Source organism: Echinops telfairi, unplaced genomic scaffold, assembly GCF_000313985.2.
Source record: "Echinops telfairi isolate 266 unplaced genomic scaffold, ASM31398v2 ScPeMD7_7424;HRSCAF=8462, whole genome shotgun sequence".
In the NCBI taxonomy this organism is placed as follows: Eukaryota; Metazoa; Chordata; class Mammalia; order Afrosoricida; family Tenrecidae; genus Echinops; species Echinops telfairi.
The window spans coordinates 46,847,583-46,858,572 of record NW_022111324.1 but is presented as its reverse complement, the minus strand read 5'-3'; the positions used below and the strand labels follow the sequence as shown (position 1 = coordinate 46,858,572).

General features: G+C 58.4%; 1 protein-coding gene across 2 annotated transcripts; it reads right to left on the bottom strand.

The window, feature by feature from the left end:
• Positions 1-2,689: 2,689 nt before the first annotated feature.
• On the bottom strand, positions 2,690-8,503 carry GPR37L1 (G protein-coupled receptor 37 like 1). 2 transcript variants are annotated; one of them, XM_045298012.1, is made up of 3 exons: positions 7,803-8,503; positions 3,316-4,132; positions 2,690-3,254 (listed from the first exon to the last, which is right to left on the bottom strand). In XM_045298012.1, exons 1-2 carry the CDS (start codon positions 8,397-8,399, stop codon positions 3,317-3,319), a joined length of 1,413 nt encoding a protein of 470 aa, XP_045153947.1. In that variant the 5' UTR covers positions 8,400-8,503; the 3' UTR covers positions 2,690-3,254; position 3,316. The 2 variants fall into 2 exon arrangements, with proteins under 2 accessions (XP_045153947.1, XP_004699861.1); XM_004699804.2 differs by having other exon boundaries at positions 2,690-4,132; positions 7,803-8,502.
• Between the last annotated feature and the right edge of the window lie 2,487 nt (positions 8,504-10,990).

The window sequence follows — 10,990 nt, the reverse complement described above, 5'->3', positions numbered from 1 at the left end:
CTCGAGGTCAGCCGCAGCCCAGTCTGTGATGGCCTATACATAGGATGTTCACTGCTGGTTTTCAGAAGCAGTTGGCAGGGCCTTTCTCCCGAGCCCACCTCGTCTAGAAGCTCCCCTGCAACCTGCCCAAGCTTGCCAGCAGCAGGCTGCCTGCGAGGGACATGGGTCGGGAGCCAAACCCAGATCTTCCGCCTAGCGAGCAAGAGTTCTACCACTGTACCACGCTGCCCGCACGCACGCTTTTCCCATCAAAAACCCAAACCGCCTGCTGTCAGGTCAATTCCTACAGCAACCCTAGAGAGGGTTTCCAAGTCTGTGAATCTTTTCGGGAGCAAACGGCCTCAGCCTCATCTTTCCCCTTGGGGCAGCTGGTAGGTTTGAACCACTGACCTTGCAGTTAGCAGCCCAGCAGAGCTGTGTGATTAGGTACCTAATGTGACTTCAGGTGGATGTTAAGGCTGAATACCAGGAGCGCATGTAAATTGTGTAGTGCGAAGAGGAGCCCTGGTGTCCCAGTGGTTATGCATTGGGCTGCAAGCCACAAGGTTGTGAGTTCAAAACCACCTCCTCGGTGCTTTTCTACTCCCTGTAGAGAGTCACAGTCTGAGAAACCCACAGGAGCAGTTCTACCCTGTCCTATAGGGTCACCATGGGTCAGCATAGACTCGATGGCAGGGAGTTTGGGGGTTGGTTCCACCAAGCCCTTGATGAGCTTAAAAATCCTCTGGCAGGCCTGCTGAGTCCTAAGAAGGGATTAATGGAAGGAAGGTGTCAGGCGTCTTGCCAGCGGCTTCATAGATCTTGTCTCAGTGCTTGCAGTGATCTGTGGAGGAGGGGGAGACCGGACTCCGGAACTGGGTCCAAGGCCTGTCTAAGTGATGGGAGCTGGGGGCTCATGAGGTGATTCCCCAGAGGGTGGGTGATCTCCAAGCTGAGGGAGACTCGCCCCACCCCACCTCTCACCCCATCCTACCCCTGCCCTGGTCTACAGTCTGCCTGCTGAGGATGGGGGGTGGGGTGGCCTGTGGCCTCTGAGTGCCGTGGCTCAAGCCCACTGGCCACCATTGCGCCAACCCTCACTCCCCCAGCCTTGGCCCAACAGCCATCAGACCCCCCAAAACAAGCTCCACATTGTTCCCTGGCCAGCCCAGGCTGGCGGGACAGTGGCTCTTTCCCAAGCTTGGCTGGCCAGCTGGCTACTCCTGCAAGCCCTTCACGTTGACAGTCTCCGGAGGCAGCAGCAGTGGCCCAGCATTGGGGCTACCGCTTCTCCCGGCCAGCTCCGCACTGGCCAACAAGCATGGCAAGGGGTGTCCTTTGTGGAAGAGGTCCCCCAGATCGGATGCTGAGGTGGCCCCTCCCTGCCCCCCCCCCACGCGCCTTCCGCCCCAGGCCCTCTCTGTCCCCGCTTCCCCTGCGTTCACCCGGCCTCACTTCCGACATCCCTCAGCATCTGTCGGGCGGGCCATCGGGTGGAGAAGGGGTTGCTGGAAAACGAAGAGGCAACAGCCCCGGTGCTTCCCTGGCAAGTCTGCCTTTGAGCCCCCTCCTCAAGCTCCAACCTGCACCCCCCCCACACACACACACCCTTCTTAAATGTCTGCAGACAATGCTGGGGGGGTCTTCAGTCACCGTGGCAACAGGTCTGCGATGGGTGGGTGTCCTTCCACACAAAGGGAGTGCGCATGGCAGCGCCGTCACCTAGCAACGCCTGCCTCTTGGCGGAGTCCCCGGGCCGGCCGGGGGTGGATGCCAGAGAGAGAGAACAAGGCCATTAAGATCCCCAGGAGAAAGAGGATGGGGAAGGGGGGGGTCCGGCACGGGGCAGACTGAGGCCAAGGGGTGTGGGTGGGTGGAGAGAGGAGCATGAGCCCAGGGCACAGGGGAACCCTTGTCCCCTCACCACCCCCCCACCTCTCCCCGCCTTCCCTGAGAGAGACCCCGTGCAGATGGATGTCTGACATGCATCTCGTGGGCCGAGGGTCCCAGGGTGGCCCCAGAGGCAAGCTTCAAGCAGGGAAGGCTGGCCTCCTCAATGGCAGGGAGGGACTGGCACACTGGCCATGTGGTCACTTCTGGTCAACTTTGTCCGCTTCTCAGAGGCCAAACGAGGCAAAGGGTGCCCTTTGGGAGGCCCTGAGAGGCGGACTCAGGGGAGGTGGGCCTCCCAGGGTGGGAGACCCTCCCAGCAGAGGAGCTGAGGGCATGTTGGGGGTAGGCGGGGAAGGGTGCTGTGGCAGAGGTGGGGTGAGGGCAGGCAGGGGACAGGCAGCTGGGCTGTCGACAGGCAAAACAGTCCATTCTAAGACTCAGAACAAGAGCGTACTCAGAGAGAGCTTGGGAAGCCCCAGGCTGAGGGGGGCAGGCCACTGGCTCTTGTCCAGTGAGTGCCTTGTGGGGGGAGGCTTCAGAGGGGGACACAGTTGCAGTGTTTCATCTCCCGGAGGGCCCGCTGGGCTTGGGCCAGGAGGCAGACTCAGTCCTGCAGGCATCCCAAGCCTTCCAGCCTCTGTCCCTAGTGCCCCTGGGCTGTGCTGGACATCAGCTCCAGGCTAGGAAGGACAAAAGGTGGATGGGTGAGGTTGGCTCAGGCCACTGCCAGACCTGGGGGAGGGCCTGGGGGCCCTGGAGCATCTGGGCCCAGCCAGCACCTGGCACAGGAACATCTAGGGTGCACACAGGTTTATTGCTACCTAGTTTATTGCTTTTCAAGAAGAGCTTTCCACGGGGCAGCCCAGGACGGGGCAGCCCAGGGGACCTCGGGACAGGAGAAGGAAGGAGAGGGAGAGAGGCATCTGGAGGGGGAGGTGTCCAGAGCTAGGACTGACAGCTCTCGTACAGAGAAGAGGGGGCCAAGCCAAGTGGATCTGGCCCTTAAGGAGCCCCTGTTGCAGGATGGGGCCCCGGGTGGGAGGTACAGAGAGGGTATTGGTAAGGGCACAACTAAAAATGGAGCGTCAGGGTCAGAGGCAGAGAGAGAGAGAGAGAGGTGGAGTTGGAACCGAGGTGGGGAGGTGACGGTCAAGTGCTGACTCCGGGCAGGAGGGAAGAAGAGTCACTAGTACGCTCTATGGACTAGAAGCCTCACTGTCCACCAGGAGAAGGGGCAGGTCTAGGCGGCCCCGCAGAGTGACAGGGAAGCCCCCCTTGTGGAGGGGGCTTTGACTCGCCATACCCCAGGCAAGAGGGACCAAGTTCATCTCTACAGCAAGACAAGCATAAAAGCAGGACCTACGCGGAAAGGAGCAGTGGGCCTGAGCTGGGGGCAGCCCTCCTCAGACCCCTCCTCTGTACCTTCCCCAGCTCAGGCCCGGCCTCAGCACGGTGTGCTCAGGGGCAGGAGTGGGGGAGACTCCCTGGGCTTGTGGAAGTAGATGGGGGACAGCTCAGTCTTGAGCTTGTGGTCAGCGCTGCTGGCGGCCGGGGCCGGGGCCGGCCCGCACTCCTCGCAGCAGCAGCAGCAGCAGCAGCAGTCCAGGAAGGCCTGGCCCAGAGGCCTGCAGACACACAGCAGGAGCACGGGGGTCGCGGCCCCCTTGAAGAAGGTGGAGAACTGGTTGATGAGGCCCAGCAGGTCCAGGGTCTGGCGGGTCAGCTCGGTGGAAAGGTAGGCCACCACGAGGTTGCAGACATTCTCGGGGAGGGCGCAGAGGGCATAGAGCACCGTCAGGCCCACCACCGTGCTGTTGAGCCGGCTTTCAACATGCTCGTGCTGGCCCGCCCCCCGGCACTCCGGCGTTCTCCCTGGGGGGCCCCGTACCCGCCACGTCACCAGCTGGCAGGTGACGGTGAAGAGGATGGGCAGGCAGAAGTAGCAGCCAAAGTACCACCACATGCGGGCGTTCTGGTAGGTCATGACCAGCGAGTACAGGGACTCGGGCAGGCTGGCCGAGGGCTTCATAATGCAGGAGTCCACGGTGCCCGAGGCGGGGCTGGGCTCCTGTGCCAACTGCCACAGCAGGAGCTCGGGGACAGCCAGCATCATGGAGCCCACCCAGATGACAGCCAGCTTGGCCAGGATCGACTGGCACCGCTCAATGGGCCTCACCTTGGGCAGGGTGCTGGTAGCCACGTGGAAGCGGTCGATGCTCAGGGCACAGAGGCTGAACGTCGTGACACCCAGAGAGGAGACCTGGGTGGGGGAGGGTGGGAGGACGAAGGCATCAGTCAACACCCCTAGGGAGGAGGGAAGACGCCCTGGCTTCTAGTTCAGTCAGACCAAGAACGGAGTCAGAAGTGCAGAGATAATCTTTAACCACAGCTGCCGTTTGGCAGGCACTGGCTGTGTGCCCCAGCTCTCTGAGAAGCACACACGACTTGCACTGACCTGAAAAGGAGCCCTGGTGGCGCTGCAGGTAATGCGCTGCGCTGCTAACCCAAAGGCTGGCGGTTCAAATGCACCAGCCGCCCCTGGAGAGACCAACGAGGCTATCTGCTCCTGTCAAGACCTGAAGTCTAGGCAACCCTACCTGGAATCGACTAGCTGGCCCTGTGTATTTGTCTTTGGTCTTGTCACTCAGCCCAAGGCTGTTGTCTCAAATCCCTGGGGCAGCCCCTTGGTGGTTAGCTTCCATCCACGTGAGAGCCCCCGGAAGCTCCACAGAGCCGTTCTGCCCTGCCACACGTCAGAATCACAGGTCCAGCCTGTCTCTCTCTGTGCTGGGCACATCCCACTGGCTCTCTCCTCAGCCCCTCAGCACCCCGGTCCCAGAAGACCAAAGTGAAATACAGGCCGGCTGTTGGCCATACCACGGTGAGCGGGGCTGGAGGAGGGCTGAGGGGAGCTGCAGGCACAGGGCTGCCTGAATCTCCCCATCATGCTGCTACTCCCCACCCCCCCCCAGCTGAGGGGTGGCGGGTCTACATGCCACAGGCCCTGACCCTCTCTGAAACATGTTAGAGAATTGTCTTCAAGAACCAGCCTGGGCAAAGATGTAGACTCTCTCCCCTTGACCAATTGTGGGCATAGGAGGAAAGATCTTGGGAAACACGGCTTACTTTCGACACTCACAAACACACACACACACACACACACTCATGTTTACGCCATCTCTCCTACACTTCATATGCGCACAACTGCACGCATACATTCACCATGCACGGGCACACACACATGCAAGCAGGCGCAGAAGCCCCCTCACAGACACACATCCAGCCTCCTCGCCCTGCCCTGAGATGCCCAGAGCCTTGCCGTGCGGGGAGGCAGCCCCGCTCCCAGCCCACCTGTGCCCACTGTCCCGTCATGCTGTCCACACAGGAAAATGGCCCTGGGGATGTGGAGGGAGGAGCTAGAACAGCAGGGAAATTGGAGAGAGGTGAACAAAGAGGAGAACCCCAGGGCTATCCAGCCCTGCGCGGGCCACTCAGCAGCTGTGCTCAGCTCTGCCCTCATCCCTGAGCATGCCCTCGCCCCGCTCCCGGACACAAGCCCTGGTCCGTTAGCACTGCCTTGCATTGCCCTTGGCCAGTGCTCCCCCTCCCTCACTGGGCAGCCGGGGCGGGGCAGCCTCGGCTGGGACAAAACACATCCCTCTGCCTCAGAAAGCATCTCAAGTTCTATTCCTGGCCACTCTGGGGTCCATCCAGAGCACCCCCCTCAAGGACAGGGTTCTGGGGCCCTCACTCAGCACAGGACTCTCTCTCAGCCTATGGATCCTCTCTGTCCTCAAGAGGTATAGAGGGGGCCTAAGGGGATGGAGATAACTCACCTATCCAGGGAACTGAGACCCACAGTCAGACAGGACCACGCTGTCACGCATCCCTGAAAACCTCTCTGCCATCAGGTTGATTCTGACCCCTCGTGACCTTAGAGGGCAGGGTAGAACTGCCCCTGGGGGTTTCTGAGGCTGTGAATCTTTATGGGAGCAGAAAACCTCATCTTGCTCCCACAGAGTAATTGGTGAGTTTGAACCACTGACTTTGTGGTCAACAACCCAACACATAAACTGCTGCACTATCAAGGCCCCTTATTGAACCACCAGTTCCATGCAAACAAGTCTGCCTCCCCCCACTACACCCCCTTGCCCCGTCCCACTGACCTTCCCTCAACCGTTCCCAGATAAAGTACCCTTTATTGGATTTTTTAAGTCTACGCACTTTATTGGCATTGCCCATTTCAACTTTGAAGAATTCATTCAGGTCATCATCATCGTTGCCATTGTTATCCTCCCAGTTTACAGATGAGAACACTGAGACAGAGGCAGGGTACACAGCCCGGGTCACTGAGCGAGTGCGGGGCCAAGCCTAACCCAGTCTGTCCACGGCCAAGTCCAAGGTCCGTGTGTCTAACAGCAAGAGGGAGGATGCTATCTGCTCCCGCAAAGATTTACAGGGTCACTGTGGTGGGAATAAAGTCGTGTGCGTGCGTGTGTGTGTGTGTGTGTGTGTGTGTGTGTGTGTAACAAATTATGATGGGGCTTCCAAAAGTTTGTGGGGAAAATGGAATTAAAAAGATAACGGAGTACAGTACTGCTTGAGGTGAACTATGGAATGAACTCTGGAACTATGAAATATTAGGCTACCTGGAAGAGCTCCCAAGAAAAGAATTAAAACAAAACTAAACTAAAAACTAAAAAACAATTGTAGTAGATAACAGAATTCCCCATGAATTTACTGAAGCCCCTTCATCTACTGTCTGACCTGGCAGCTCACGGAACCGAGAGCAGGCGATAGAGAAGTCCCAACCGTTCGGGTCCGGTGGCTTTGGGCTGCTATGAGGCAGCCTGTCTGGGCTGGAAGGACAGGAGAGGGCTCTGAGCCTCAGGGAGGGTTCACATCTGAAACTGCTGTTAAGAGACAGTATGCCGGGGACAGAGCTGGGAGTGAGAGTCAGAGCTGTGTCCAGGTGCCAGGTCCTGATTCCTGCTCCCCACAGCAGGTCACCCACATCACACATCTCAACCCCTCACCAGGAGCTGCCTGCGCTCACCCCTGTCCCCGCTGCAAGCAAGAATAGTTAAACTTGCCTTCTTATTATGCATTCTCATAGAGGTGCCGTGGCTTTGCTGAGCGTTACACATGCACACACATGTCTGTTTTGGCCGTGTCTTCGGTAAGCTGCCTCTATGCCATCAGTACACCCATGTACAGCCATGGAAGGAGTAGTGTCTTCACACATTCCCAGGAGGCCTGGGAACAGCTATCCACATTAGAGTCGTAGAATGACCGAGCTGGAAGGGGCCATCTGGTCAACCCCTCTCGTTGGGAAGTAAAGAAATTGGAGTCACAGTGTGACCGACTTGGTGGCATCAGTGACAGCTGGGACTGGGTCATACCCCCAACCCCAAGTAGCCCCAGTGCCCAGCCAGGTTTTCCCTTTGGGAGAGGTTTGGGGAGCTGGCAATAAAGCGGAGGAAGAGTGTTTCCTGAATGGAAGAACTGAGGTCTCCCTCAAGCGCCGCTCAGGGGGCAGGTCTGTGGGTAAAGAAGGTGAGCGGCAGGCACGGGAAGAAAAGGGGTCGGAACAAACTGCAGGGCGGTCCCTTGGGGGGACGACAGATGAGAAGTGAGACAGGAGAGGGTCAGTTTAGGGCTGCGGGAGTGACACAGGAGACGGCCTGCCTAGTGGCTGTCTCAAATGGCGAAAGAGGGGAGCCCGGACCTGGGGCTGCTGCCGGAGCAGGGGAGCCAGCTGCACTGCAGCCCCGGAGCTCTGCCTCCACTGGCCTGCCTAGTCCACGCCGGAGCCTCCCCCAAGTTGAAGGAAATGGTACAAAACCCAGGAAGTGCAAAGCCCCGGGTCCCCGATACATCCCCCAGCCCAAGGCTCCCCGGTGGACGCTGATAGCAGGACACCCACTCACCTCCATGAAGGGCACGGCCCGGCAGGAAACGTCACCCAGCAGCCTCTGCTTCGTGATCTCATTGAAGATGACGATGGGGAGGCAGAAGAAGAGGACCAGGAAATCCCAGAGGGCCAGGCTGGCCAGGATGGAGTTCCACGCGCTCTTCAGGTAGTAGCTGTGCCACACGATGCACATGACTGCCAGGTTGCCCACGATGCCCACCGCAAACACCACCAGGGCCAGGAGCATGGTGGCATAGGCAGTGTAGGAGCTCTCTGTCACTGGGTACAGAGGGTTGGGGACCTGCAGCCTCCGTCCCGGCGTCCCTGTCAGGTTGGCCCTCGGCTCCTGCCCGATGCCCGGGGGGGCCCCATCCTTGTCAGGGTTGGGGCTGGTGGCTACCAGGAGCTTGGTGGGCTGCAGGCCGACAGGGTGGATGGGCCGGGGGTACTCTGCCCACTCCTCGGGTATATACTGCTGCACCCCCCTGACCTCCTCCTCCTCAGTGCCTCTCTTAGACCGGCCCTGCTGCTCCTGGCCTGTGGCCTGGTGAGTTCGGAGCCCCATTGCGGAGGCTGCAGCGAGAGAGACAGCCAAGGCCCACAGCCACCGCATGGCCGCTGGAGCAGGAGGCAGCCACCCCAGCGAGAGCAGGTGAGGGCAGGGGCCGAGTGCTGGGCAGCAGCGAGAGCGGCAGCTGGCCTGTTGGTCCGCCTCCAGTCCGGCGTCTGCATTGCCTGCCTGTTCCACTGGACTCAGCGCTCCCTCCCACCCTGCTAGCCACGGGCTGGGCAGGGCCCTCTGCTGGACACAGAGCACTCTTTGCTGCCCTCACTCATCTCACTGTCCAGGACACAGCTCCGAGAGGCCGCAAGCGCCAAGCCCTGAAGCCACAGAGGTCAATCAGCTTGCCTGGTCAACGCCTCACGGTGGTCAACCTCTCAGCCGCTCGACAATAAGGTTGGTGGTGTGAGTACCACCTAGAAGTGCCTCCGCAGAGAGGCCTGGCAACCTGCTTCTGAAAACTCGACCGTCAAAAACCCTGTGGAGCCTTGTTCTGCTCCGACACACAGGGGGTCCTCACGAATGGGTGTCTACTCGGTGGCCACTGATGGGGTCAGACAATGAGACAGGGGCTGACCGGAACTGAAGCCCCGGTGCCCTGACCCGCACGAGACAGCATCTATGTTCAAAGCTAGTGAGCAGGGCCCAGAGCCCACCTGCTTCCGTTCTCTGCCAGCCCGCACAGCAGCTTGGGGGGGGGCGGTGGGGGTGGGGGGTAAGTGGTAGGTTATGGCTGTTCGAAGTGGGAATCCGTGTGGTAAGTGGCTGGTCACTTGCCACATGGCTCAGCTGCGGCAGAACCCAGCCTGGGGCCCAGATCAAATGCCTGAGTCTGTGCTTGTGGCTCAAGGGCCGCTTCTTCTCCCCAGGAAGAGCCGTCTCCTGCCCACGCCAGCTCCCCAAGGCAAGCGCGTCAGTCAGAATATTCTGACCCAGATGGGGGAGAGACAGACATTTGCGATGACAAATATTTAGTGAGCATCTGCTGCGTGCTAGACACCCCATATACGAACTAATCCACACAAGGCAGCCCTCGGCTGCCATGAGGCAGAAAGACATGTGTAAATAAGTCATTACAATTCCGGGTGGTAGATGCTGCGAGAGACAAGGGGCCCAGAGGAGCCAGGGGACTCTGGAAGGCTTGCCAGGCGAGGAAGTGCCATTCAAATGGACCCTGGAAAATAGGGAGGACAAAGGGAAAAGGCATGGGCTTCAGACAGAGCATATGACTGACAAAGACCCGGAGAGGCTCCCAGCACGCGCCACGGTGCGGAAGAACTTAAAGGCACTGTGCTGAGTGACTGCCATGAATTGAATTATGACACCTGCCCTGCCTGCCCCCCACCCGCCAAAACCCGTCAACTAGGCTTGGGCGTGGTTCTCAGGCATGGCAGTTATGCAATGATGTAATGTGACCGTTATGTAATGATGTAATCATTGCCCCTGGTGTGATCAGTCAATCAAACAACTGTGAGGGGATTAATGAGGGATAGAACACCCTCATTCAGATCACAGCTCTGGTGCAATGTAAGGAGAGTTTCCTGGGGTGAGGCTTACATCACCTTTTCTCTTATAAGAGATGGAAGGAGACAGAAGCAGCAGAGAAAGGAGGACTTAGTACTTCCAAGAAAGAAGACCTGGGAGTGGAGCGTGTCCTTTGGACCCGGGGTTGCTGAGCTGAGAACCTCCTAGACCCAGGGCAGACCAATGTCCAGACACAGGGAAAGCTCCAAGGGATGCCGGACCCCCAGACGTTGAAAGGAGACGAGGGCCTTTCCCCAGAGCCAGCAGAGCTCCCCGAGAGCTGGCACCCTGAATTCAGACTTCTAGCCCCCTAACCTGTGAGAGAATAAATTTCGGTTTGTTAAAACCATGCACTTAAGGCAGCACTAGATGACCAAGACACAGAGTGAGTGATGCGAGCCAGTCACAGAGGGACACATGTTCTGCGACCCCATGTATGTGCTCTAGAATAGATATGTGTCTAGAGACCAACGTTCATCGGAGGTTACCAGGGCCTTAGGAGACGATGAATTTCCATTAAGAGCGATGAAAAAAGTGAAAATGGTGATATATCTGAGAAAACACGATGGATGTATTAGATGCCACTGAGCTACACATGTGAAGACTGTAGAAATGGCAAACACCCTGTGGCCTGTGTACTTCGCCCGTTCACTTTTTAATTTTTATTTTCAAATCATTTTATTGAGGGCTTGTACAACTCCTATCACAATCCATACATATATCCATTGTGTGTCAAGCACATTTGTACATTTGTTGCCCTCCTCATTCTCAAAACCTTTGCTTTCCACTTGAGCCCTTGGATCAGTCCTCCCTCATTTTCCCGTCGAAGGCACGGAGGTGGAAGGGGGGCAGGGGAGGGAGCGTACCTGGCAGAGGGAGAGCAGCACAGGTGGCTGGAATGCTGGGAGGGCAGGAGCAACTGGGGCGCTTGGGGCAGGGGCAGGAGGTCAGCTGACCAGGAGCCAGGCAGGACTGTCTGTCAAGCTCCGGACACGCACTTTCTCCTGAAGAGAACAGAGAGTGAACCGTGCTTTCTGCTCTTTGCTGGAACAAACTCCCTGCACACCGGAAGGAGAACGAGTCAGGTCTTTCTTGAATCACCATTACATGCCAGGGCT

Excerpts from the sequence above, each read along its gene's own strand:
- GPR37L1 (XM_045298012.1), bottom strand. The coding sequence starts at position 8,399 with ATGCGGTGGCTGTGGGCCTTGGCTGTCTCTCTCGCTGCAGCCTCCGCA. Across the intron at positions 4,133-7,802 it reads GGGCCGTGCCCTTCATGGAG|GTCTCCTCTCTGGGTGTCAC; the intron begins GTGAGTGGGTGT and ends TCCCCCACCCAG.